This window comes from Bubalus bubalis, chromosome 14, assembly GCF_019923935.1.
Source record: "Bubalus bubalis isolate 160015118507 breed Murrah chromosome 14, NDDB_SH_1, whole genome shotgun sequence".
In the NCBI taxonomy this organism is placed as follows: Eukaryota; Metazoa; Chordata; class Mammalia; order Artiodactyla; family Bovidae; genus Bubalus; species Bubalus bubalis.
In genome coordinates this window covers 38,749,794-38,777,193 of record NC_059170.1, presented here as the reverse complement: position 1 = coordinate 38,777,193, position 27,400 = coordinate 38,749,794, and the positions used below count along the sequence as shown (strand labels likewise).

Sequence of the window (27,400 nt, the reverse complement as noted above, 5' to 3'; positions counted from 1 at the left end):
CGGCTGGCTGGTCCCGCCCCACGGCGTACGTCTGGTTGCACGGGGTCACGCCGGCGGTGAGCTAGTCTGGCGGCATGTGGCGCGGCGGCTGGCGGGCGCGGGGCGCGCTCCGCAGGCTGAGCGGCGGGTGAGGGGGCGGGGCTGGGGGCAGGGAGCGAGGGGACGGTGACGCGGGGAGGGGGCGGGGCGGCGTGGCTCCCCGACCCGGGACCCCTGGTGCGGGGCTCCGGCTGCGAGAGCCCGGCCGCAGCCGGGGCGCCCTCGCAGGCCGCGGTGCGAGAACGGCAGAGCGGGCCCCGCGGTGGCCTTCATCCCGGAGGGAGGGAGCCCCTGTCCGGTTACCAAGGCTGGGGAGCTGCTGCCAGCGAAGGCGGGGTGAAGCCGGCCAGGACCCAGCACGGACTGGTGGTCGGGCCTCCGAGGCGGAGACCCCCTGAAGTGGGCTGACACGAGCGACACTAGGGGGCGGCGGGCAGGGCTCTCCATAGGCGTTTGCTTTTTGCCCCGCGGTTGTGGGCCGGGGGCTTGAGCGCCTCTGCGGCCTGGAGAGTGGGGCCTCCAGGGTGGAGGGCTGATCGCTCAGGCGTGTCCGACTCTTCGCGACCCCTGAACCGCAGCCCGCTGGGCTCCTCTGTCCACGGGATTCTCCAGGCGAGAACACTGGGGTGGGTTGCCTTGCCCTCCTCCAGGGGATCTTCCTGACCCAGGGATCGAACCCGAGTCTTCTGCATTGGCAGATGAATTCTTCCCTGTCTGAGCCTCCAACTTCGTGTTTAATGAGTATCCACTCATTATGGGAAAAGAAAGCATTTAGTTTCAGACTGAATCAGCATCATTCCTTTTGACTTTGTAAAATGTAACTTTTTACTTTCTAAAGAAACATAAATTGTTTAGCTTCATGCTGATACAGAGAATTATTTTATGGTGGAGTTTAGCTGCTGTTAGCCCAGGGGAGGAAACGGGGGTTTCTGTCGTTGGGCTGTCTTTATTGGGTATTTGGGTTAAAATCTTCTATCCCATAATTCTAGAATTGGCTAAATCCAGAACGGAAATGTTGGTTGTTTATAGAATACTATTGCATGATGTTGAATGAGTCAGTGTTTTCAGCCCATACTTTCTATAAAGAATATTTTTGTGAGATTTAACGTTAATGTAGAAAATACTACAAATTGTGTCCCAGTTACCCAGGTTAAGCTTACCCTTTACCCATGATAACTCTCCCTGTCTCTCAAATGAAATTGCTCTTCTGGTTTACAAAAATAATTTTGCTTTCCTCTGTATTTTTACCATCCTTGTATAGTCTTACACTACGGTATTACCTGGTTAGATGGCACCTTTTTTTCTTTGCTTCATGTGCCCACATCTTTGATACATGTAGTTGTCCATTCATTCTTAGGGCTAAGTTTGTCAACTGAATAGTTCAGTTTATCTGTTCTCTGTTACTGGACATTTGGGCTGCTGGGTTTGGGGCCCTTGGGAATGTTGTGCACGTTGTTGTGTGTTTGTGCACCAGGGAGTGAGTGCAGGTCACAGGGCACATGTTGAGGGGAATGAACTGCTTATCTAATAAGGACAGGGCTGTTCTGAAGTCTCCCTTCAGTGTGCACACCCAGTGGCCATGTGAGACCCTGACAACACTAGATTGTTAATTCTCACTAATTTGGCAGGTGTGGGATGAAACTTTATTGTAGTCTGAGCTCATTGGGATACTGTGATCTTGACATGAGAATTGTATTTTTTCCCCAGAATCAAGGGAAATTGGTGACATGATTGTATTACAGTTATTTATGGACATGTAGAAATAAAAGGTTTTCAACATTAAGTGTTTGATATTATGAGGCTTAGGTGAGTTGAAATACAATTGAAAGGACTTTAATGGAAACTGATTTTCTGAAATGTGTTTAGAAGATGCAGGTTTTCATTTTTCTTAGAATTATTTGTCACATGGCAGTGTTTTTGTTATGTTGCTGAATTATGTTAGCCAGTCTTCCAGCAGATCATCTGACTCCTTTCCTTAAATGTAGCAGTGCCCACCTCGGAGCCTGGAGGTGGGGGAGCACCAAGGCCTGTGAGCGAGCGCTGCAGTACCGCATTGGAGAGAGGATCCACGGCTTCACCATCAGCCAGGTGGGCCTGGGGGTGCCTCCGGTGTCAGCTCAGAGCAGAGATGTGGGGGGTGGGCTTGTTCATCTGTGTCCCCAGCCCCGCTTCCTTCAGTTTCACAGCAGGTGCTCAAAGGAGCAGACTTTGCAAGTGAAAGGGTTTCCTGACTCTCAGATGAAAGCAGACCCCCTGACCCCTTCCCTGAGTGCCTGAGGCCTCACTTCTTTGCAGAGCTTAGGGAGCAAATAAACACGGTTTTGTTTCTGCATTGCTGTTGACCTGTGTTGAAGACTGAAGGCCCCACATCTACTCAGGTGAAGTTCCTACCATCAACCAAGTTTGCTCCAAAGTTGGGCAAAATCTTCCTGGTTTTGAGCCATTTAGGTTTCAGGATTATAGAAAAGAGATTGTGTGGGCTTATAGGTACTTAGTTTATGTTAAAAAATCTTGTTTTGTTTGGCTTAAACTTTTTTTTTCTTTAATGCTGTAATTGACAATGATGTACATGACATAGTCCACTGGATGTTGGTTTCACACTGTACTTTACGCTAATAAAAACAGGCAGGCAGCTCACAGTCAGAAGGACTTGGGTTTGCAACAGGAAGACACAGGAGGGTCTTCTGGGCACAGACAGGGTGGGGATGGATTTGTGGAGAAGTAAAGGAGAGCCACCATCTGTCTCCAGGAACAGGGGCAGGGGGTATTCAGCGCAGGGTCTCCGAACCACTTAAAAGGGTTCATGGTTGTGGGGCCCCTAAAGAAGTTTCAAGAGACTTGGGATTTCTGTATAGTTCTGGTTAATAATACCTTTTTCAGAGGCATGATTCTTTTCCTGTATGTTTCAAGTTTTGTGGAAACTTAGTTTATAATAAACCGTGGTCGTTTTTGAGAAACAATTACTGTGAGAGCTGTTTGTGAGGTAAACTGGTTTTATTTTTACTTTTAATTAACTTATTTTTGGCTGCACTGGATTTTTGTTGCTGTGTATGGGCTTTCTCAGGTGGCGCTAGTGATAAAGAACCTGTCTGCCAATGCAGGTTAGAGTTAAGAGATACCAGTTCGATCCCTGGGTCAGTAAGATCCCCTGGAGGAGGGCACGGCAACCCACTCCAGTATTCTTGCCTGGAGAATCCCATGGACAGGGAGCCTGGCAGGCTGCAGTTCATGGAGTTGCAAAAAGTCGGACGCGACTGAAGTGACTTAGCACACATGCTTGGGCTTTCTCTAGTTGTGGTGAGCATGGGCTACTCTAGTTGAAATGTGCAGGCTTCTTATTTTGGTGGCTTCTCTTGTTGCGGAGGATGGGCTCAGGGCACGAGGGCTTCAGTAGTTACAGCACTCGGACTCAGTGGTTGTGGCTTCCAGGCTTTGGAGCACAGGCTTCAGCAGTCATGTCACATGCCCTTAGTTGCCCTGTGGAATCTTCCCGGACCAGGGATCGAACCCATGTCCCCTTTCTTGGCAGGCGGGTTCTAAACCACAGGACCACTAGGGAAGTCCAGAGGCAGACTGGTTTTAAATATTAGGTTGGTGCAAACATAACTGCGGTTTTGGACCATAAAATTTAAATCATTATAACTAGGCTCAAATACATCTTTTTATATTAAAATAGGAACAATTACAATAAACACTTTTTTGCCAACAAGACATAAGTTTGTTTATTCCTGTCACATAAAAATCCGTGCTTCAGGATTCAGTGAACTCTTGGGAAGCATTTTCTCCATCCTGTTGGTTGTGGAAGCATTTTCCTTGTGAAAGATTTGTCTAGATGCTTGAAGAAGTGGTTATCGGTTGGCGAGAGGTCAGGTGAGTATGACAGATGAGGCAGAACTTTGTAGCCCAGTGCGTTCAACTTTTGAAGCATTGATTGTGCAGCTTGTGGTCAGGCATTGTCACGAAAAGACTTGGGCTTTCTGTTGACCACTGCCTGCTGCAGGCTTGCAGTTTTCAGTGCATCTCATTGATTTGCTGAGCTTGCTTCTCAGATGTGATGGTTTCGCTGGGATTCAGAAAGCTATAGTGGGTCAGACACGCAGCAGACCACCAGACAATGACCATGACCTTTTTTTTGGTGCAAGGTTGGCTTTGGGAAGTGCTTTGGAGTTCTTCTCCGTCCAACCACTGAGCTGGTTGTCGTATGAAATCCACTTTTCATCACATGTCTCAATCTGATTGAGAAATGATTTGTCATTGTTGTGTGGACCAAGAGAAGATGACACTTCAAAACAAGGATTTTTTTTTTATTTGCAGTCAGCTCATGAGGCACCCACTTATCAAGGCTTTTCACCTTTCCGATTTGCTTCAAATGCATAATGACTATAGAAAGGTCAACGTTGAGTTCTTTGGCAACTTTTTATGTAGTTGTAAAAGGATCAGCTTTGATGGTTGCTCTCAGTTGGTCATTGTCAACTTCCAGTGACCAGCCACTGTGCTCCTCATCTTCAAGGCTCTCATTTCCTTTGCAAAACTTCTTCAGCCTCCACTGCACTGTGTACATTCACTACCGGTTCCTGGGCCAAATGCGTTGTTGATGTTGTGAGTTGTCTCAGCTGCTTTACGCCTGTTTTGAACTTGAACATCATTTCCATAGTCTAAATATAAAATACACAGTAAGTAATAAGTCATTAGCAAAAAACATGAAGCAAGAAATGCACATTAAAATGATGTATGACATAATCGCATTTAAGAATGTGTTCTAATAACAAGTGGCGAAGTTCAGCGTTGCAAAACCGCGATTATTTTTGCACCAACCTAATACACTGATCACATCTGACAGAAGTACAGTTGTGAACTCCAAGGTGTAAACAGTTTCATTGCTGTAACTTATGTGGGCATCAGTAGGCCACTTGAAGCACATAGTTTTTGTAGCAGGGCCCCCAGAGCAGGCTGAGGACAGCAGAACTTTCACCTCTGCCCTGCTAGGATGTTGCATCAGTAAAGACAGGTCCCTGTCACACCCCGTGGTGGTCATGGTGACAAGGTGCTGAGGTTATGGGCGGGGCCTTGATGCAGTTGCTTCAGTACCAAGGACAGTGGAAGTTACTCAGTGCTCACAGACAAGACCTCCCCCAGGGGGTGAGGAAGAGTTTGCTGTTTTTAAATAATAGAATAGTTCTTTTCATTTATTTGACTGTCCTGAGTCTGCTTTGTGTGGGCTTTCTCTATTTGTATTGAGCGGGGCTCTTCTTCATTGTGGAGCGTTCCAGGCGAGTCCAATCTCTTCCAGGGCAGCCTGGTGCTACACAAGGGGTCTGACTCTATCTAGGCTCTGTGATCTTGGCAAATTGTCCCGTCAGCCCCAGGCTCAGTTTTCATCTGTAAGTGGGGTGGGATGCCTCCCTCCTGGAGTCACATGTGGCACACTCGGGAGATGCTAGCAGACAGTGGGCGCTCAGGAGGGATGGTGGTGCTGTCCTCAGCCCGAGGTCTTGCCTTCTTGGTCCGTGGACTCGACTTGGAGGTTCCTGCCAGGTCCACCGGGTCCCCCAGACGCAGCGTCCCTATGCTGCATGCCTTTGCAACCGAGTCGAGCTCCCCCATTTCCTCGTTGGTTCAGGTGACGCCTGTCCCCGAGCTGTCACTGACAGCTGTGAAACTCAGCCATGACGGCACGGGAGCACAGTACTTGCACCTGGCCCGCGAGGACGGAAACAACTTGTTCAGGTGTGTCTGTGTCCTGGGTTCACGGTCTGATTCCCTGCAGGGGCGTCTGCCACCCCTGCAGTGGTTCAGCAGGAATTGGAGGGAGGGGAGTCTCCCCCCCGGCTCCCGCGGGTGTGGCAGGGACACGGCTGGCCTGCACCCCGAGGGGCTCTGACTGTGCGGCTATGTCCCCAGTGTGCAGTTCCGCACCACCCCCACCGACAGCAGCGGCGCCCCCCACATCCTGGAGCACACGGTCCTGTGCGGCTCTCAGAGGTACCCCTGCCGAGACCCCTTCTTCAAGATGCTGAACCGGTCGCTGTCCACATTCATGAACGCCTTCACTGGTGAGACGCGGGCCTGGCTGGGGCTGCCTGGTCTCTGATGCGGGGGTGGCAGCCTGGAGGCTAGGGTCGAGTTCCCAATCTCTGTCTAGAGGCCGTTTGTTGCATAATCCCTTAGGAAAACCACACTGGGGTTGATTATAAAACCTGGAATTTTAGGGAAAATGCATCTGAATTTTTTCTGGGAAAAGTGACCACTGTTTTCTTTGGGGAAGAATGCTGTAAAGGTCGGTTAGCAGGGCAGGTGTCTGGGTTGTGGCTGCAGGAAGCAGTGGGTATGGGCTGGTGGCAGGCACCCTGTGGGCAATCCCACCCCCCACCCCCTCGCGGGTGCTGCTGTCTCTATGCCCCTGACAGCGTGGACCTGTTGTGAGGCTGAAACAGACATTGCTGGCGTGAACCTGGGGGAACCACTGTGTTTAAAACCCTGCTCTTCTTTGTGTCTAGCTAGTGATTACACCCTGTACCCATTTTCCACACAAAACCCCAAGGACTTCCAGAACCTTCTGTCTGTGTATTTGGACGCAGCCTTTTTTCCATGCTTGCGGGAACTGGACTTCTGGTATGTAGCAATTGGTTCATTGATCTTTAGTTCAGCGATAGAGTCACTGTTACCATGTAATCATCTGTCACTCTTCAGGCAGGAAGGATGGCGACTGGAACACGAGGACCCGAATGACCCCCAGACGCCTTTGGTCTTTAAAGGTGTCGTCTTCAATGAAATGAAGGGAGCATTTGTGAGTGTTTCCCTTGCTCATGCTGTGTTAAATTATCCTACTGTATAAAATGTTGGAGTACAAACAGTCTTTGCAGATGGCTGCCATCTTGTTATGTCACTTAATATCCTCACTGTGAGAACCTGCGTTAGCGTGGACAGTGCAGTGAGCTGGCACCGCTGGGCAATGAGCTGGATGGCAATTCTCAGCGGGGTTGTGGGGATCACGGTGACCTCTGGTCTTTGGGGCTCGGCCAGATGAAAACCATGTTCCTGACAATCCTGAGACTTTGGTTTTCTGCTCTTTCCTGCCCTGGTGTAGGGTGGGGTTCACAGATACAGTGTCTCTCAAGTTATGGTAAAGATGACCACACGCAGTGAATGTTGCAGGAAAGCAGGTCATAGGGAGTTTTTGTTTCCCGACACTGTACTCTGGAGTTCAAGTGTGCAGTGGCACCATGTCTAAAAAAACAATGTACACGTCTTAATTAGCATTTCATGGCTGAAAAGAGCATCTGGGTGGGTACTTGGGGGTGTCAGCAGGGGGACTCCCAGGATGCAGCTACTTCATTGAATTGTGTGAACAGTGTGTGTGCTGGTTTTCACATACATGTGTATTTTTACTTGAAGACAGATAACGAGAGGATATTCTCACAGCACCTTCAGAATCGCCTGCTTCCTGACCACACATACTCGGTGGTCTCCGGAGGGGACCCCCTGTGCATCCCTGACCTCACGTGGGAGCAGCTCAGACAGTTCCACGCCATGCACTACCACCCCAGCAACGCCAGGTGACGCTGCCTGGGAAGCCTGGTGCCGGGTTGCTTTCCCCCAGTGTCCTGCTTCTCTTGAGTTGGGCTTGGGAGGCTTGCTTCACGACCACAGGCAGTGGATGGGAGACTGCTGTGCATGGACGTGCCCTCAGACCCACAAGGCGAGGCCCCTGCCTGCTGCCTCTGCAGCTCAGCCTCAGGCTGATGGTATAACAGGAGGTTGTGGTCCTCCTCTCAGGGCTGATGCAGTCCTGGAGAGGTGCCCCCAGAGAGGTAGCTGTGTCATTCAACCTCTCATCAATTGCTTGTTTCAAGTATGATTAATGATAAAACGCTGACAGTTTGCAAGGACTTCTCTGGTGGCTCAGTGGTAAAGAATCCGCCTACAGTGCAGGAGATGTGGGTTTGTTCCCTGGGTCAGGAAGATCCCCTGAACAAGGAAATGGCAACCCACTCCAGTATGCTTTCTTGGGAAATCCCATGGATAGAGGAGCCTGGCAGGCTACAGTCCATGGGGTTGCAAAGAGTCAGACATGACTTAGTGACTAAACAACAGTAGTTTACAAATACTTTAAGCAGTCATGTAAAGTCATTTGCAAAACTATTTTAAGTGTAAAATTTTAAAAATTTAATTATGAAAGCTCCTAATCATCCAGGAGAATGTAGGGAGTAGATCAGTGAACCCCATGTGCTCAGCCTGTAGCTCCGTCCTCTGGGTGTGTGCATAGACACATGTAGACACACATAGACACGTAGGTACATGTAGAAACAGGCAACTAGACATGTATAGATACACACAGACATGTATACGTGTATAGACATACACGGATATACATAGATGTTTACAAGGATGTTCTCTTATGTGAGATAACACCGTTTTCATATTTAACAGAATAAATGATTGAATAAAACCACCTATGCCTTAACCGAGATTGATTTCCAGTTGTCCCTGAGATGTTTGATAAGTCGAGGCCCACAGGCAGCCTTTCCTTTTTTTTTTTTGACTGTTTTTCTTATTTTTTTTTTAATTTTATTTTATTTTTAAACTTTACAATATTGTATTAGTTTTGTCAAATATCGAAATGAATCCGCCACAGGTATACCTGTGTTCCCCATCCTGAACCCTCCTCCCTCCTCCCTCCCCATACCATCCCTCTGGGTCGTCCCAGTGCACCAGCCCCAAGCATCCAGTATCGTGCATCAAACCTGGACTGGCGACTCGTTTCATACATGATATTATACATGTTTCAATGCCATTCTCCCAAATCTCCCCACCCTCTCCCTCTCCTACAGAGTCCATAAGACTGATCTATACATCAGTGTCTCTTTTGCTGTCTCGTACACAGGGTTATTGTTACCATCTTTCTAAATTCCATATATATGCGTTAGTATACTGTATTGGTGTTTTTCTTTCTGGCTTACTTCACTCTGTATAATAGGCTCCAGTTTCATCCACCTCATTAGAACTGATTCAAATGTATTCTTTTTAATGGCTGAGTAATACTCCATTGTGTATATGTACCACAGCTTTCTTATCCATTCATCTGCTGATGGGCATCTAGGTTGCTTCCATGTCCTGGCTATTATAAACAGTGCTGCGATGAACATTGGGGTACACGTGTCTCTTTCCCTTCTGCTTTCCTCAGTGTGTATGCCCAGCAGTGGGATTGCTGGATCATAAGGCAGTTCTATTTCCAGTTTTTTAAGGCATCTCCACAATGTTCTCCATAGTGGCTGTACTAGTTTGCATTCCCACCAGCAGTGTAAGAGGGTTCCCTTTTCTCCACACCCTCTCCAGCATTTATTGCTTGTAGACTTTTGGATCGCAGCCATTCTGACTGGTGTGAAATGGTACCTCATAGTGGTTTTGATTTGCATTTCTCTGATAATGAGTGATGTTGAGCATCTTTTCATGTGTTTGTTAGCCATCTGTATGTCTTCTTTGGAGAAATGTCTATTTAGTTCTTTGGCCCATGTTTTGATTGGGTCATTTATTTTTCTGGAGTTGAGCTGTAGGAGTTGCTTGTATATTTTTGAGATTAGTTGTTTTGTCAGTTGCTTCATTTGCTATTATTTTCTCCCATTCTGAAGGCCACAGGCAGCCTTTCCTTGCTGTGTCCCTTAAGCACCCTTTCTGGTGGGACGGTGCCCCCTCATGGACCATAATGACCTCATGGAAATAGTTTCATATGTGTATATATTTAAGACCATGTGATCACCAGATGGAAATTTAAAACTTTTTAGTGCTCAAATTGTCCCCACGGTGGCCTAAGGAAGTTCCTTGACAGTTATCCTTGACATCTTTGGTGACTTCTGATTTCTGCCCTGGCCCCAAAGGCAGGCCTCCTCCTGCTCCAGACCCGTGGTCATTCCTCCAGGGGTCCTGGGGCTGAACCAGTCGGGCATGCGGGGACCAGTGTGCACAGCCAGGTGCTCCTCACTGCTGGCTTTGCACTGTCTAAGCTCTGAGGGGGAGGCTGACGGGATCTGTAGGATACTAGCTCCCAGGCCCTTAATCGTAGCTCAGACTGTGTTCTGCTAGAAAAATGAGGTCTGCACTATGCTCTTTACCCCCGTAAGTAATGTGTTGTCCTAAAAACATGGGCGAGCTGAGATTTGTGACCTAGATTTGACGTTTGTGACGTTTTAAATTTTGTTGTTAGTCTTAGATGGATTATTGTGGTGCTGTAGCTTAGGTTTTAAATATTTTAATGTGTAGTTTATTTGGTTTTTCTAACACATAGTAAATTCAAAATGAAGAGCAGTTTTTGCCAGATTTTATTTAATTAATCCTTTTTGTACAATCTGTGCTTTGTTTGAACCACATCTTGAGAAAAGAGCAGAAGCCTCTCTATTCAGTGTTGTGGTTAAATTAAGTGAAACAAGTGTTCCTGTGTGAAGTTGACATCAGCGTGGGGACTGGCGTGTTCTGGCCGTTAGATCCTGGACACCCTCTGGTTCAGACAAAGCCTGATGTAGACTAAGGTGCTCTCTCAAACTTCAGGTTCTTCACTTATGGTAACTTTCCACTGGAGCAGCATCTGAAGCAAATTCACGAAGAGGCCCTGAGTAAATTTCAGAGAATTGAGCCACGGACGTCGGTGCCAGCCCAGAAGCCCTGGGATGAGCCGGTAAGAGCTGGGTCTGAGTCACAGGTCTGCAGGCCTGTGAGCATGTGACATGCAGGTGGGGTGCGTGTTCCTAGTGTTTGCAGTGCTGTGGGCGTGCTGTGGGTGTGAGGGTTCTCCGGCCGGAAGAGCGGCGGTCCATGCAAAAGCACAGTTGCCCTGACGAGAAGCATGGGGAATGTCCTGCACGTTGGGTGCCCTTGCCCATCTGCACCCGTTGATGCACGCCTGTGCCCTTGCAGAGGGAGTTCCAGATCACGTGTGCCCCGGACTCGCTGGCTGAGGGCCCCTCGGGGCAGACGACCATCAGTGTCAGCTTCCTCCTGCCAGAGTGAGTGTGTGAGACTCACGCGGCCCACCCTGTGGGGAGAGCCCCTGGGAGCACGTGCGTGGGAGGATTTGGGCCTCCAGTGGTATTATTAGATGTGGGGTGTCTTTAACAGCATCGGAACGGTTTGGTATTGGGGTCACAGTGCCTCTGCACGTGAAAAGAGCCCTGTGAACTCTGACCTTGAGAACCTTTGCTCTCAAGACTGACCCCAGCGGGCTGGCACGAGGGGTGTGGGCAGGAAGGGCTCCTGCTGCGCTGTCACTGTCTGCTCATGGCGTGGGACCCCCAAGGTCCCACAGTGCAAGAGTTTTGCAAGTCAAGAAATGCTCTTTTGCCCATGTAACTATTAAAATAGAGGTTGAAATGGAAGAATTTCTAGTAGAATTTCAGCTGCTTTGTAAAATAAAAGTGTTTATTGTGGTTCTAATAGTTTTGAAAACATTTCCATGGGCCAACCATTTCCCTCTCTTCCCCCCCTCTTTATAAATGAAGAATAACCAACACGTTTGAAGCCTTCACGCTGAGCCTTCTGTCTTCACTCCTGATCAGTGGCCCCAACGCCCCCTTCTACAAAGCCCTCATTGAATCTGGACTTGGCACTGACTTCTCTCCTGACGTTGGGTGCGTGTCACTGTCAGATCAGATTGTTACTCCGCGGTGAGGGGCACTTCTGACACCTGATACTGTCTGGACACATTTTGGGCTGGTCACTGCAGGGCAGGGGTTACTAGCCGCTCTTGGGGTGTGGAGGAGGGGTAGTGGTATAGGCGGCTCCATACCCTGTGGTTAGGGGAGGGCCCTCTTCCTGCCCCAGCCGTGCTTCCAGCACAAGCTGTGGATGTCCTCTGTAGCAGGCAATTGACAAAAAAACCCAACAAGGTAACTCTTCCAAGAGTGGCATGTTGCTGCCTGCTTGAAAAGTCAGGCCATTAGAAGTCCTTTGAAATCATAGCATTTGGTAAAACTCTCTAGATTTGTTTTGCTCTGGAATTTTAATTGTGGATTTTGGAAAAACTAAAAGGATGTGAGTGTGAGTGTGAGCCATTGTATCTGAGCAGCCGGTACCTGAGGAGCTGCCCTCCTGGCTAAGTCCTGTAGAGGCTCTGATCTCAGTGAAGAGTCTTCTCAACCAGCGATGGAGGGGCGTGCAGATTCTGACGTGTCACCTGCTTTCATACCAGGTACAATGGCTGCACTCGGGAGGCCTACTTCAGCGTGGGCCTGCAGGGCATCGCAGAGAAGGATGTCCAGATGGTCCGGGACATCGTGGACCGGACGCTAGATGATGTCATCGAGTACGTGTGGCGTCCACCGGGCTGGGCTGAGTCCTCGTTCCCGAACACAGGCTCACATCACACGCACTCCTTCATGGCAGCTGTTTGAATGTCACCTTTGTGGCCTTGTTGTTCAGACATATGGATTTTTCGGCGTCTGAGTTCTTGATGTTTCTGTAGGAAAGGATTTGAAGAGGATCGCATTGAAGCATTACTTCATAAAATTGAAATACAGATGAAGCACCAGTCCGTCAGCTTTGGACTCACCCTGACGTCTGTGCGTGTTTTTAAACTCCTCAGTCTCTTTTTCTTTGTTAATTCGTGGTTTTTTTAAATTTATTTTTGGCTGTGCTGGGTCTTCATTGCCGTGTGGGCTTTTCTCTAGTTGTGGTGTGCAGGCTTCTCATTGTGGTAGCTTCTCGTTGCAGAGCATGGGCTCTAGGCACTTGGGCTTCAGTAGCTGCAGCATGTGGCTCAGTAATTGTGAGACTCAGGCTTAGTTGCTTCACGGCATGTGGGATCCTCCCGGATCGGGGATCAAACCTGTGTCTCTTGCACTGGCAGGCAGATTCTTATCTGCTGCATCACCAGGGAAGCCCAGTTAGTGTTCTTGAAAATACAGATTGTTATTCACAGCACCTTTCATTTGAACCAGGGAAGTTATGGTATTTGGATCTGATATAAAATTACTGTTAATTTAATTTTGTAATACATCGTTCCTGTTTTTATTTGCTTACTTCATTAGCTTTCTGGTGTCTTATTTTTTAATAGATTTAGAGAGTACTTTAAATGGATAGGGATTTAGCATGACTTCGTAATTATATTTTCCAAAAAGTAATTTTTAAATCTGTGCTTTCTACTTTGATAGGGGGAAAAAATCATGAGTTTAGTTCTTCTTCTAGCCAAAAAAAAAATGATATAATTTTCTTCATGAGCAGTTGTCTGTGGTATTTTTAAGTCTAGAAGCTGAGTCCTGGTACAAAGGCGGGCTTGGATGTTTGCTGGGTGACACAGGGTCTGCAGGTTACGGTAGCTTGTCGTGACTTCCCTACCTGCCCCCTCAATAGTACATTGCTTCCTGCTGGAACCACGACGGGGACCCCGTGGAGCTCCTGAAGCTCGGAAGTCAGGTGGCTCAGTTCCGAAAGTGCCTGGAGGAAAATCCAAGGTTTTTGCAAGAAAAAGTAAAACAGTATTTTAAGGTAAGAAAGTTGAGAATATATGTCTGTAATTTTGAAGTTGAGTTTTATAATAATGAAAGGAACATTAGGAATATTCTCTGCATTGTATAAGTCGAGTTTTGACAATATGAGATTTAATTTTTAATTGTTGATTAAAAATGTAAATGGTCATATTAGCTTTAAAAATTCTGTTTTCCAGATATTCATGCAGGTGGGTTTTTGTGTATGAGTGTGTGTATGGTGGGGGGCTGTTTAACGGAGCATCTGCATGTATTGCTTTGGTGAGGAGGGCGCTTCTTGGCTTGCGGGATCTTGGCTCCCAGACCAGGGATTGAACCTGGACCCCAGGGGGTCGCCCTATATTTTTGTTCTGTTTTGCTAATAGATTGTATAGAACATGAGACGAGTTGCCCAAGTGTGTGAATGTTCTGGTTGTTTTTACCAAGGACTCTTTGGTACTCATTTGTCTCCACAGGCTTGTGGGCTTTTGTGCTTTGTGTGTGTTCCCTGGTGGACCGTCACTGATGGAGGGGAATGTCATCTCCCCCGTTGCCCTGGGTGGGTGGGGGTGGGGAGGACTGTCCTGTGGTGAGTGGGGTCGTGGTCCTGGGCACCCGCGCTGGGGGTGGGGCACCTGCTGTGGCCGTTCATCCTGCATCTCTAATCACAAGCCATTTTGTACACGGTGCTTGATGTGCTGTGGTCCTCCCGCTGTGTGGTGTCACACGAGCTTTCTGTGGGTGTGTGTGTCTAGTGGCTGCATTAAGTCAAGGGGCCCAGTGTTACCTAAGTCATGTTAGATCAGCATCTATATTGTCCTTATGGTTTATAAATTACTGAGTGGAGAGTTTAGTTTTGGTTTGAGAAGTTAGTAGTACGATGAAGACTTGGTAAAAAATTATTTAATTCTGTTATCTTCAACTTAGACTAAAGCCAAAGGTTTATTATGGTATTAAAAGGTGCAGGTGGTTTCTTTGTACAACCAAGGTGTAAAGGCACTGTTGAATGTCGATGCGTTTGTGGTTAAGACATAGGAACTACAGTGACTATGCTCCAGATGGTAACAGCGTATGGACGACATGGTCCCTGCAGAGCAGGTGGCCTCAAGGATTGCTCGTGGCTCCCAGGCTCTGCATGCACAGCCTCGTGGGGCAAGTTCTGTTGTCATCACCGTGAGAAATGGGAAAACGGAACTGTGGGGCTAAGCGCACCCTGCTGGAGGCCGGCTCAATGCTGGATTCCATAAGACCGTGTTTTTAATTGACTTTTCTCTTGCTCTGGTTGTTGCAGAATAATCGGCACAAGCTGACTTTATCCATGAAACCAGACAACAAGTATTCCGAGAAGCAAGCACAGATGGAAGCAGAAAAACTGCAGCAAAAGGTCACTTCTCTTTCCCCGGAAGACAAGCAGCAGATCTATGAGAAAGGTCAGGTCTGGCAGCTGCCTCACCCTCACCCAGTCCCACCGAGCTTCCAGCATAAGGAGGCGGCTGGTTTCAGCCAGTAGGTCTCTGCCGGCTGCCTGCAGGGTTCTGTGTTAACCCCAGCAAGACTGACCTCCTCAGAAACTACACCCTGTGATTCAGCAGGAGAGGCAGGAGTTCTGGGAGAGAGGTGGCTTCACAGGGTTTATGCATTTACACACTTCGCAGACGCCTTCTCCTTACCGAGGCTGTATAGGCCACTGGGTGTGTGCTGCATGGCAGTCTGTAGCTGACTGCAGACGGGTCTTGGGGACGGAGTGCACGGTGGGCTCAGGGGTGGCAGGTCTCGGGGGGGATGCAAGCCTTGCATTCTTCACAGAGCCCCCATGGGTGCCTGTGGTGCAGGCACTGTGAACACAGAAACGGGTCTGTGGTTTCTTACGTGGTAAACCTGCACCGCCTATAGAGCCCAGCGGTCCTACTCCTGAGCGTTCACCCAAGAGAAGTGAAAGTGTCTGTCCACACGGGACTTGACATGCCCCACATGTGTCCACACAGAGAGGTAACTGAGGTGTCCACATGGTGGGATTCTGCTCAGCCATAACAAGGGCCAGAACACTGGGACATGCAGGCTCTGTGAGTCTCACAGGCCGTGAGGCCAGAGCGGGTGGGCCTGCCTTCTGGGGCGGTGGCACCCGCTGTCGATGGTGGTGTGCTGCTCACGCTGTGCATTGGTCAGAGCCACTGGGTTCTATACAGCAGTTGCAGGTTGTAGCATATGACATTTACATATGTACACAGTACACAGGAATACATACACATCCACCCACCCCCCACCCCTGAAAAATTGGCTGGGATTACACGAAGAATTTATCAGGCATGTCAGCAGGTGGAGCTGACTCTAGCATGACTTGATCATGCTGAGTTTGAGGTGATTTGACTTTGTAAAGACAGAGTTAATGTCAATGTATAACCGTTTAATCTTTGAATTCTTTACATATGCAGAGAATTACTTTAAGCTCTTCCATAAATTTGTTCTTAATTAAAGTGTAAATGAAGTATAGTTGATTTACAAAGTTGTATTAGTTTCTGGTGTGCAGCAGAGTGGTTCCGTTCCTTTTTCAGATTCTTTTCCATTGTAGTTTATCACCGACTGTTGAATATAGTTCTCTGTGCTATTACAGTAGGTCCTTGTTGGTTATGCACTTTAGTAGTGTGTATATGTTGATTCCAATCTCCTAATTTATCCCTCCCCACCTCCCTTTGCCCTTTGGTAACTGTAAGTTTATTATTTTTTAAAATAATTTTATTTATTTTTGACCGTGCTGGGTCTTTGTTGCTGCAAGGGCTTTTCTCCAGTTGCAGCGAGCAGGGGCTGCTCTCTAGTTGTGCTCAGATTTCTCATTGTGGTGGTGTCTTCTGTCGCAGAGCGTGGGCTCTGGGGCGCATGGACTTAGTCATTGTGGCCCTCAGGCATTGGAGCACAGGCTCAGTTGCTCTGTGGCATGTGGGATCTTCCCTCATCAGGGATCAAACCTGTGTCTTCTGCATTGGCAGGTGGGTTCTTTACCACTGAGCCACCAGGAAAGCCTCTTAATTTTTTTTTTTTAATTGAGGAGTAGCTGATGTAACATCATATTAGTTCCAGATGTATAACATGATTTGATGTATTTATATGCTGTGAGATGATTACCACAGTTTGTCCAGTTAATCTCTATTGTCATTGTTCAGTCGCTCAGTCATCGCCAGCTCTTTGCAAGCCCATATACTGCAGCACACCAGGCTTCCCTGTCCCTCACGATCTCCCGGAGTTTGCCCAAGTTCATGTTCGTTGAATTGGTGATGCCATCCAACCATCTCATCTTCTGCCGCCCTCTTCTGCCTTCAGTGTTTCCCAGCATCAGGGTCTTTTCCAGTGAGTTGGCTCTCTACATCAGGAGGCCAAACTATTGGAGCTTCAGCTTCAGCATCAGTCTTTCCAATGAATATTCAGGACTGATTTCCTTTAGGATTGACTGGTTGGATCTCCTTGCAGTCCAAGGGACTCTCAAAAGTCTTCTCCAACCCCACAGTTCAAAAGCATCAATTCTTCAGTGCTCAGCCTTCTTTATGGTTCAACTCTCACATCCATATGTGACTACTGGAAAGACCATAGCTTTGACTATATGGACCTTTGTTGGCATAGTGATGTTTTTGCTTTTTAATACACTGTCTAGGTTCATCATAGTTTTCTTTCCAAGAAGCAATCCTATTCTAATTTCTTGGCTGCAGTCACCATCCACAGTGATTTTGGAGCCCAAGAAGAGGAAATCTGTCCCTGTTTCCACCTTTCCCCCTTCTATTTGCCGTGAAGTGATGGGACCAGATGCCATGATCTTAACTTTTTTTTTAATATTGAGTTTTAAGGCAGCTTTTCCACTTTCCTCTTGCACCCTCAATCAAGAGGCTCTTTAGCTCCTCTTCCCTTTCTGCCATTAAAGTGGTATCATCTGCATATCTGAGATTGTTGATATTTCTCCAAACAATCTTGATTCCAGCTTGTGCTTCATCCAGTCTGGCATTTCACATGCGGTATCCTGCATAGAAGTTAAATAAACAGGGTGACAATATACAGCCTTGTCATGCTTGTTTCTCAATTTTGAATCAGTAATTTGTTCCATATAAGGTTCTAACTGTTGCTTCTTGACCTGCATACAGGTTTCTTAGGAGGCAGGTGAGGTGGTCTAGTATTCATATCTCTTTAAGAGTTTTCCAGTTTGTTATGATACACACAATCAAAGGCTGTGGATGGGTGGATGGTGGGAGAAATGGATAAAAGGAGTCAAAGCTACCCCTCAATGAAACAGAAGCAGATGTTTTTCTGGAATTCCCTTGGTTTCTCTGTGATCCAGCGAATGCTAGCAATTTGATCTCTTGTTCCTCTGCCTTTTCTAAACTAGCTTGAACATCTGAAAGTTCTCAGTTCATGTAGTGCTGAAGCCTAGCTTGAAGGATTTTGAGCGTAACTTTACTAGTATGGAAAGTGAGTGCAATTGTCCAGTAGTTGGAACATTCTTCTGTACTACCCTTCTTGGTAACTGGGTTGAAGATTGACCTTTTCCAGTCCTGTGGCCACTGCTGGGTTTTCCAAATTTGCTGGCATATTGAGTGCAGCACTTTCATAAGCATCATCTTTTAGGATTTTAAATAGCTCAGCTGGAATTCCATCACCTCCAGTAGCTTTGTTCGTAATGATGCTTCCTAAGGCCCACTTGACTTCGCACTCCAGGATGTCTGGCTCTGGGTGAGTGATCACACCATTATGGTCATCCGGGTCATGAAGATCTTTTTTTGTATAGCTCTTCTGTGGTTTTTTGCCATCTCTTCTTGATCTCTTCTGCTTCTACTAGTTCTTTGCTGTTTCTGAATTTTATTGTGGGCACAGTAACAGACACACGGTAACCTCTATTATCATGCCTAGAATTTTTTGTCTTGTGATGAGAACTTTTAAATTCCCTTAGCAATTTTCAAATCTAAGTTCAGTATAATTAGCTTCAGTAACTATGCCATGCATGACGTGCCTAGAACTTAGAGCTGCAGGCTTGTAGCTCTGACCCCTTTCATCCGTTTCTCCCACCACCCACCCAACAGCCACAGTCTGTTCTCTGTTTATATGAGCTTGCTTTTTTGTGTTTTTATTGTTTAGATTCCCCATATCATTGAGATCATAGATATTTCTCTGACTTACTTCACTGAGTGTAATACCCTCAAGCTTCATCCACATTGTTGCAAATGGCAATTTTTCCTCCTGTCTCATGACTGAGTGTGGTCTTCTGGGGTGTGTGGAGTGGTATGGTTGTGTGTGTGTGGGCACTTTTACCCATTCATCATCGGTGGGCACTTAGGTTGTCGTTTCCACATCCTTACTATTGTAGATAGTGCTGTGCTGCCATGGACATTGGGGGGTGTGTCTCCTTTGCAGTTAGTGTTTTATTTTCTTCAGATAGATAACCAGGAGCAGGGTTGCTGGGCCATATGGTGGTTCTGGTTTCACTACTTTGAGGAGCCACCACACTGCTTCCCGTGGTGGCTGCACCAGGTCCCATTTCCATGCACCGTGCACAAGGGTCCCTTTCCTCCAGACTCGCCAGCAGTTGCTGCATCCCTTGTCTGCCCTTCTGACAGCTGTGAGGTGACGGCTCGCGTGGTTTGATAGGCGTTTCCCTGGTGAGTGGTTTTGGGCACCTTTTCCTATACCTGTTGGCCATCTTTGTCTTTGGAAAAATGCCTGTTCAGTCCTCAGCTCATTTTTTAATTGGATAGTTTTTGCTACTGAGTTCTTTGGATATTTTGGCTATCTTACCAGTAATGTTAGATTTGCAAATACTTTCCTGCTGTGTAGGCAGCCTTTTCACGTCGACAGTGTCCTTTGCTGTCAGGTTTTTAGTTTGATGTGGTCCATCCATTTCCCAAGCTGATTGTGGCACAGAAGGTAATTCCACAACCAAGCACAGAGTCGTGTGTTCCCTGAATTATCAGGTGCCTGGCCTGGCCGTGGAGGTGTCTTGTGTTAAGAAAACTCGTACGTTCCAGCCCACGCCTGCCTGTGGAGGGATGGCGGCCCTGGTTACGAGATCTCGGCAGAGTGGTCTGGAGATACAGGACACAGCCTAGTGCATTTACCATTGCGTCAGGGTCAGTAAGCGTGGACTCAGGTTACATGTTCCAAGTCACTTGAGTGTGGACTCAGTGCAAAGAATCTGTGAATCGGGGTCCAGTCTGCAGATAAGCACCAGTGAGAAGTGGGAATGGGAGTTAGTTTGTTGGGAAAGTCAGTCTTCCGGTTTGGGGCCTGGGTCGTGTGTGCCGTGTGCAGGGGCCGTGGCTGGGCCGCCGGGGCCTGTGGTGGAGCAGGTGCCTGCAGCCTCTGCTCCGTGCTCGCCAGGACAGAGGGCATGAGGGGGCTTTCTCAGGACGTGAGGACATGTCTGAGGCGCAGCGGTTGGGGTGCTCCACTTGGCTGGGGGGAAACAGCCGGGTGGGGGCCTTGAAGGTGTTGGGGCTCCAAGAAGTACGTGGAGCTGGCTCCCTGGGCCTGCGTGGGGCCAGGTGGGGAACCCGGTGCTGGAGACTCAGGGTGGGGGTGAGGTGACTCAGGCTGACAGGACTTCACCCTGTGGCACCTCGTCCCCATGGGCTGCCTGGTCTGAGCAGGAACTCGAGGAGAGGGTGTCCGTCCATCCCCCATCACCCCTCCATCACATCAGTGTAGGATCAGCCCCTGAAAGTGTGTTCACCCATTTCTTTATTTGTGAACTTTATGTGATCACACAGCATATTGCCAAGATGAGTGGAAATGAAATACAAGTAAATGAGTACAGAGTTAGTGCACTTCAGCCCACAAGCTCAGTCTGTGGTATAAAACGAGGGTGGGAACTGCTTGCACAGACTCCCCTCCCCCAGCAAACCTATCCTCTGAAATCACTGAGGATTAGCTGGGGAGACGACTGCTGCTGGGTGCTTACTGTGCTGCCTTCTCTGGTTCTGGCAACCTCCGACCCCAGCGTTGCGGGGCTCCCTGCGCCCAGGGGAGACTACAGAAACTAAGGGACAGGAGAGGGGCTGAGCAGGGCCTTCTAAGGGCCGGCCTGGATGCTCAATGCCGCCCCACGCCCAAAGGTCTGGAACTGCAGGCTCAGCAGAGTCGACCTCCGGACGCGTCGTGTCTGCCAGCGCTCAGGGTGTCGGACATCGAGCCCCGCATCCCGGTCACGGAGCTGGAGGTGGTGCAGGCAGGTCAGTGGCGGGTACCGGTGTCCCTGGGAGGAGAGTCACCGGTGGATGTCCTCAGAGGACGTTTGAGCCCCCGTTTCTAGTCCTGGGTCCGGCAGTGCTGAGCGCCCTGCTTCTGGGTTCCACTGTGTGTGTACACATGGCTCTCAAGGGCATGGGGTCCAGAGGCCCACAGCGCTGGGTATTGCCTTGCGGGATGCAGAGGGGTCGCTGCTGCTCCCTGTTGCTCGCTTCCCTGGACACAGGACCCTCACCCGTGGTGCTGATGCTGCTCCCCGTGGCCATGACGTGACAGCCCCTCCTGCCCGAGCAGGTCTGACCCCAGCGCTGGCCTTCACGGTGCCCGTGTCGAGTCAGGGTTCTGGCTGTGCGCGAGCACCCCTGACTCATGATGTGTCTGTTGTTACTCGTGTGTGAGTGTCGGCAAAGCCCCTCCTCTGGCCCAGGCTTCTGGGAAGCCGGGTCAGTGCCCCCTCAGGTCTGGTTTATCAGTGAAGGTCATTGAGTCAGTGTTGTGATTCATCGTCAGTGGTGCTCAGCTCCGCTGCAGGTCAGGCACTGCGCTCGGGATGTGAAAATGAGAACACAGGGTAGTGCCCGAGGGCCTGGGGGGTGAGTGGCATGTGGGGTGTGTTGTGGGAGGGGCCGCCAGCGTCCCCCCATGCCCAGGATTTGAGTGCGGGCAGCAGTGCTGGACCGCAGGTGGTCAGATACCCCAAGAGTGTCCCTGCTCTGCTCTTGTTCCTCACAGAGCAACTCAAGACTTGCGGGTTTTGCCGTAACAAAAGTACAGCAAGAAAAGTTGTCTGATGATGTATGGCGAATGAATGGCGTTTTTTTGCTAATATAATATAAAATTTAAAACTCCATCCTTGAAAAGCTTTAGTGTTTTACAGATATTACATGGTGGTTACATGGTTAAAACTTTGCTGGTAAGAATGTGAAGAAGTACCCTTGTTCCCGCAGCCGGGGACACGCCAGTCCAGTACTGCGCGCAGCCCACCAACGGCGTGGTCTACTTCAGAGCCTTCTCCAGCCTCAACGCCCTGCCTGAGGAGCTGCGGCCCTACGTGCCGCTCTTCTGCAGCGTCCTCACCAAGTAAGGGCTGCGTGGGGCGGACGCGCACCTCTAGAGCCCGCGCGTCTTCCCTGGTTGCTCGGGGGCGTTTGCTGTGTCCTGTCTCAGTGCATCAGTGTCACTTGTCAGTGAGCGGTTTTATTTTCCAAATCTCATAGTGCTGTTACAGAAAGGTGGGTGGTGTATTTGTTGAGAATTTTCCTCCTTGGACATAGTACTCTCTTACTATAACGTAGTACATTAAAATACATTTATAAACTGTGAATGTAATACACAGCTATCTCAACTAGATTCTTTTTAAGATGATGAAGAGGATAATTCTTCTCACCAGAAGCTTTAAGCTTTAAACATGACATGTAGGCCTGAGGTCACCCACAGAACCTGTCCACTGCTTCCCACCCTTCATTAGTACGGCTCCCGCTGCCTGCCTTCCACGGCAGAGGGTTCCAGGAGAGCCCGGTCGTCACCTTGGCTTCAGTTAGTTATTCATTTATTTGGGACAGTTAGTTAATATTGCACTCGGGGCAGCAATGAGGGTGTTCCCTCCCAAGGCGTCATCCGTGTTGAAGTGACTTCTTGAGAGTGTAGAGAAGCTTGTTTTTCAGGTCCCCCACCCCAAGACTGCCTGAGGGGCTACAAAGCTTGGGGTGGGGGAGCCCAGCTGCTGGTGGGCGGGGGGCCCAGTCAGGGGACTCCCTCCCCAGAGGCCCCTCCGCCCTGTGACTCCGTGCTCTCTCTGCACAGGCTGGGCTGTGGCAGCCTCGACTACCGGGAGCTGGCCCAGCAGGTGGAGCTGAAGACAGGTGGCCTGGCTGCTGCCCCCCAGGTGCTCCCCGACGACTCACACCTCAACACCTACGAGCAGGTGACCATTTCCTCAGGTGCAGGCTGGTGGGGTTGGTTTTCCCCATGTCTTTTTTTCTTTTTCAGAAGGTCAGAATTCTTTCTTCCCTCCTGGTTTAGGGTGTGCTGTTCTCCTCTTTCTGCCTCGATAGAAACCTAGCAGATATGATGTATCTGTGGAGTGAGGTACTGAATAAGTAAGTATTTGCCAAGACATGACCCCAGACACACCGGAGACCCAGTCCTGTGAGCACCTTGCCCTGTTGTGATTGGTTGCAGGCCTGGTCCTGTGGTCCCTTGGTCGAGTCTCGACATTTCCTTCCCCTGAGAACTTGCCCTCGGCAGGTTTCCCACTGGGGAAGGGGGCATGGCTGTGTCCCGGGCGGCTCATCACGGCTTTCTCCACTGCAGCCCCCGCCTTGACGAGGAGGAGCACTTCCGTGTGCTGGTGAAGATGGCCGCCCAGGAGCTATCCAATGGGGTCCCCGACTCAGGCCACCTCTATGCGTCCATCAGAGCGGGCAGGACGCTGGCACCTGCGGGGGACCTGCAGGAGACCTTCGGGGGGATGGACCAGGTGAGGTGCTCAGGCTGGCTGGCTCTCCAGGGCTCTTAACAGATTGGCCAACATGAACTGGCCAGGTTTCAGGGGGAGTGTGGGGGGAATGTTCTCTCTCACCTTATTTTCTCAAGTCCACAGCTCCCTTCCCTCAGCTCCTTTGCCCACAGCTGGGCAAGTGCGAATCCCATGCGTGCACAGAACCATACATACACACACACACCCGTGTCCCTGTGTCAGGACGTCTGGTCCAGGCTCTCCCTGTGGGCTCTCTGACTCAGGTGCTGCTGATGAAGAGAATTGCGGAGATGATTGACCTGCAACCCGTCCTGGGGAAGCTCCTGCGCATCTGGAAACACCTGCTGAGCTGTGACAGCCTGAGGTAGGGCCGCGCTGGCCTCCCAGCTGCACTTAACCTCCTTGTTGCTGAGTGTGGTGTGGAGAGGCTTTTCAGAGGGGGCGCTTGGGGGCGGCCACAGCATGCAGAGAAGAGCCCAGGTCTTCTCAGTGTTTGTCAGATGCTTTTTTATGATAGTGTCTGATTCAGTGGAGGTTGGAGGAACCACAAAGAAACATTTTCTGAGAGGGTGGAGAACTACCACCACCCTCTGACTACTTAACAGTGCTACTCGAATGAAGGTTTATCTTCCCCTGGACAGTGTATTCTGAGACCATGGCCCCGAAGGCACTGTGGGCGGGTTGTTCTCTGCACCTCCTCGTCCTCAGGGACACAGAGCTCTGAGCTGGCCAAGAGCAGGGTCAGGCTTTTTTGTACCCAGAAAGCATGCAGCGAAAGAAGACGGCTGTGATGTTTGGCTTTTGGTTTACTCAGCTTTCGTTTGTACATTTACATGTACGTGTTTTTACACTTCAGTAATCTTTTCACAGTAATGGTTCTGTGCACACACTGTTTTAAACAGATGTTCTGTGAATGCGACTGCCCCACAGATGTCGCAGGTGGAGGGCGCGGTGGAGGCCTTCCTGAGGAGCCTCAGCTGGAGTGAGAAGGAGCAGAGGCCCGTGTGCCCGCACGTGGTGGAGGTGAGGCTGGGGGCCTGCCCTGGGGCCCAAGGACGAGGGGACTTCTGCTCCCCGAGCTTCACGATGGAAGAATACTCAGGCCACAGAGCCTGTACTGCCTGAACCCTCAGCATCCAGGCTGTTTCTGGAATGTACCTGACCCATCATGTGCGTTTCAGGGTTTACTCATTTCTCTGGGAAACATTTCACTTCCAGAAACCTGCACCCAAGGCATCCAGCGGGAGCTGCCCAGTCATAAGGAGGCTGGTGACGGTGAGTCCCTTCCTCTCGCCCCCTCCCCACTTCGCTGCCCCTTCCACGGCCAGCCTGTGTCTGAGGCCACCAGGTGCTGTCTGTGTGGATGCCTCGTGTTCAGTCCACCTCTGTTCAAACGTCACTGCTGTACCGGGACCACTTCACCTCCCACCCCCACCCCACCCCCGATGACCCTAGGAAAGGCAAAGGCGCTTATCCCGGGAAAGTGACCAGACGAGGCCACACGCTCAGGGCCCTGGGAGGGGGTGGGGTGAGGGGATCCAGGGCCTCTGGGTGGGCTAGGATGTGTCACCTCCACCCTGCGGAGGTTGTGTGGGGTGAGCTTGCCAATGCTGCTGTGTGTGGATGGGGTTGCTGCTGCCGCCCAGGGCGTCACAGTCAGGGCTCTGGGTCCTCGAGGGTCCTGGCCACGTGGTGCTGACACCGCCTGGCCTCTGCCCCAGGACCCCACCTTTGAGCCCTGCCAGATGAAGACGCACTTCCTGCTTCCATTCCCCGTGAACTACGTTGCCGAGTGCATCAGGACTGCCCCGTATACAGCCCCGGACCACGCCAGGTGCATGGGGCTGGGCCCTCAGGAGCAGGACTGTGTATGGCTCTGTTGAGTAGCAAGATGTGGGTTTAGAAACAGACAGGGACCACCTTCCCTGGGTGTGAGGTCTTAACTTCCCGTACACCACACAAGTAAAAGTTCCTGAAAAAAGACGTGTGGACGGGTCTGCCCCTCTCCACACCCCCATCCCTGCCAGGGAGCAGAGCCCTGTGCGGGCCGCCACCTCTCCCAGCTCAGGCTCGCCCTCCACATGCCCCCCCTGCCATAGAGAAGACCCAGGGCGGGGCGACACGCTGTCCTTGCTCATGGTGGACGTCATGGGGACGCAGGGGCCTGGTAGACTTTCCCTGTTGGAGCATGTTTTCTAAGGGAGGGACGTGCTCGCAGTGGAGGCCGCTCACCTAAGACGCCCGCGTGCTGCAGCAGGGCAGGAGGGAGTGGCCCGCCCCGTCCCTCCAGTCACCCAGGCCTCACCTGGCTCGCATTTTTCTTGCCCTCGTGGATCACGCTGTGTTATGTTCAGTCCTGCTGTGCCAGCCGTGCTGTTGTTAATGTGCATCTTTTTATCTTTTCAGCCTCAAGATCCTGGCACGGTTGATGACTGCTAAATTCTTACACACGGAAATTCGAGAAAAAGGGGGTGCTTATGGTGGAGGTGCCCGGCTCAGCTACAGCGGGATGTTCACACTATACTCGTACAGGTGGGTCTGAGCGCACTGCACACTTCAGAAAGACGTTCCCCTATTCTCACCACACCAGCAGTGGGGACAGACAATCCTGAAACAGCTCTGGGGTTGGTGACCAGGGTACGTGGGAGACTATCTGGAAACTCTCGGGGCCGGGCTGGGTCCGCGGGGCCACAGACTCTTCTGCCTGCTCACATCTCCGTTCTGCGGCCCAGCTGCCCGAGGGCAGGACTGACACCCCAGGGAAGGAGGGGCTTCCCTCTGCTCCTCACGGGCTGGACGTGGTTGTGGTCATGCGGGGGCCATGGGTCTCCAGAGGGACAGAAACCAAGCGTTTTTCACAGATGCCCTGGGGACACATGTGCCTGTGTGAGTGAGGACCTTGGAGGATTCTGTGCTCAGGGAGGATGCAGGAGATCGGCCTCAGCAGGGCATTGTCGCGTCTGGGGCGTCTCACGTGTGTCTTGTTTCCTCTGGCCAGTGCCTGTCCTGGTGGCGGAGGTGTAGTTAGTGGGGTGACAGGCTGGCTCACCAGGGGCAGTGTGGGTGGCTTGTGCGCCACTCGTCAGTGTCCAGAGCACTGGGGTGTCTGTACCGTGTGAAAACAGCCGCTGATGACCCCAAAGTGTGGACAAACTGTGTCATACTTGGTTGTTCCTTATTGATAAACGTCAGTGTCTGACCCTTCGGTCTCCAGGGATCCACGTTCCACAGAAACACTGCAGTCCTTCATGAAGGCCATCGACTGGGCCAAGGCCGGGAGGTTCACCCAGCAGGACATCGACGAGGCAAAGCTCTCAGTCTTCTCTGCTGTGGATGCTCCGGTGGCACCTTCAGATAAAGGTGTGTGGTGTAGCAGACACACCTGAAGCCATGGTGCCCGAGCTCGTCCTCCCGAGACAACGTCTCAGCTGAGTCAGGAGGAGTGGGCATGAGGGGCAGTGCTGAGACCTGTGGTAGAAGCGGGGCTTGAAGGCCGGGGGTGGCTGCGTGTCCCAACAACCACCCCATCCCATCCCCTGTGCTCACTCTCAGGCCTGGACCACTTCCTGTACGGCCTCTCGGATGAGATGAAGCAGGTACACCGTGAGCAGCTCTTCGCCGTCCGCCACGAAGACCTGGTTGACGTGAGCAACAGGTGAGTGGGAGCCGGGTGCTTAGCGTCCAGTCCCTGTGACCCCATGGCACCTGAGTGACCGCTGCCCCCCTGCCTCCAGGTACTTGGGCGCCCAGAGAAGCGCACACGGCGTGGCTCTACTCGGACCAGACAACGCGAGCATCGCCAAGGACCCATCGTGGGTCATAAGACAGCGGTGACTAGAAGATGAGAGCATCGCCAAGGACCCGTCGTGGGTCATAAGACAGCGGTGACCCTGCCTCCTGACGCCGAGTGCCTTGCTTTCCTCACCTTTTAAGTTATTTTTTTAACAAAACTCTTGATCATCTGTATATGTTATCTATATATCAAATATATATGATCGTATATACACGATATCATTTGATATCATTCTTAAAATTTTGCATGAGGTCTTGCCTGGCAAGTCAGATGACCACTCTTGTGTCTTGAAGAAGGAAATAGTGATCACAAAGAAATTAACTGAAATCATCCCTCACTAAATGCCAGAGATGCAGAGTATATAGTCTTGAGACTTTCTAAAGCTTTTAAGTGCTGTTTTACTGTACTGTCCTAGTGCAT

At 50.3% G+C, this 27,400-nt stretch overlaps 1 protein-coding gene across 4 annotated transcripts; it reads left to right on the top strand.

Annotated features, from left to right (window-relative positions):
* PITRM1 (pitrilysin metallopeptidase 1) lies at positions 1–27,196 on the top strand. Of its 4 annotated transcripts, none has more exons than XM_006041607.4 (27): positions 1–127; positions 2,025–2,127; positions 5,660–5,766; positions 5,941–6,092; positions 6,537–6,651; positions 6,730–6,826; positions 7,435–7,595; positions 10,582–10,708; positions 10,948–11,036; positions 11,529–11,657; positions 12,218–12,331; positions 12,491–12,587; positions 13,378–13,512; positions 14,782–14,920; positions 20,576–20,692; positions 21,656–21,788; positions 22,512–22,632; positions 22,731–22,807; positions 23,022–23,187; positions 23,451–23,551; positions 24,090–24,210; positions 24,406–24,462; positions 24,909–25,021; positions 25,594–25,719; positions 26,402–26,547; positions 26,740–26,842; positions 26,922–27,196. In XM_006041607.4, exons 1-27 carry the CDS (start codon positions 75–77, stop codon positions 27,019–27,021), a joined length of 3,099 nt encoding a protein of 1,032 aa, XP_006041669.3. In that variant the 5' UTR covers positions 1–74; the 3' UTR covers positions 27,022–27,196. The 4 variants fall into 4 exon arrangements, with proteins under 4 accessions (XP_006041669.3, XP_006041671.3, XP_006041670.3 ...); XM_006041608.4 differs by having other exon boundaries at positions 4–127; positions 2,028–2,127; XM_006041609.4 differs by lacking the exon at positions 20,576–20,692.
* The last annotated feature ends 204 nt before the right edge of the window (positions 27,197–27,400 follow it).

Coding starts and splice junctions, on each gene's coding strand:
- PITRM1 (XM_006041607.4), top strand. CDS start 75: ATGTGGCGCGGCGGCTGGCGGGCGCGGGGCGCGCTCCGCAGGCTGAGC. Junction 11,037..11,528: donor GTCAGCTTCCTCCTGCCAGA/GTGAGTGTGTGA, acceptor TTATAAATGAAG/AATAACCAACACGTTTGAAG. Junction 24,211..24,405: donor TGTGCCCGCACGTGGTGGAG/GTGAGGCTGGGG, acceptor TTTCACTTCCAG/AAACCTGCACCCAAGGCATC.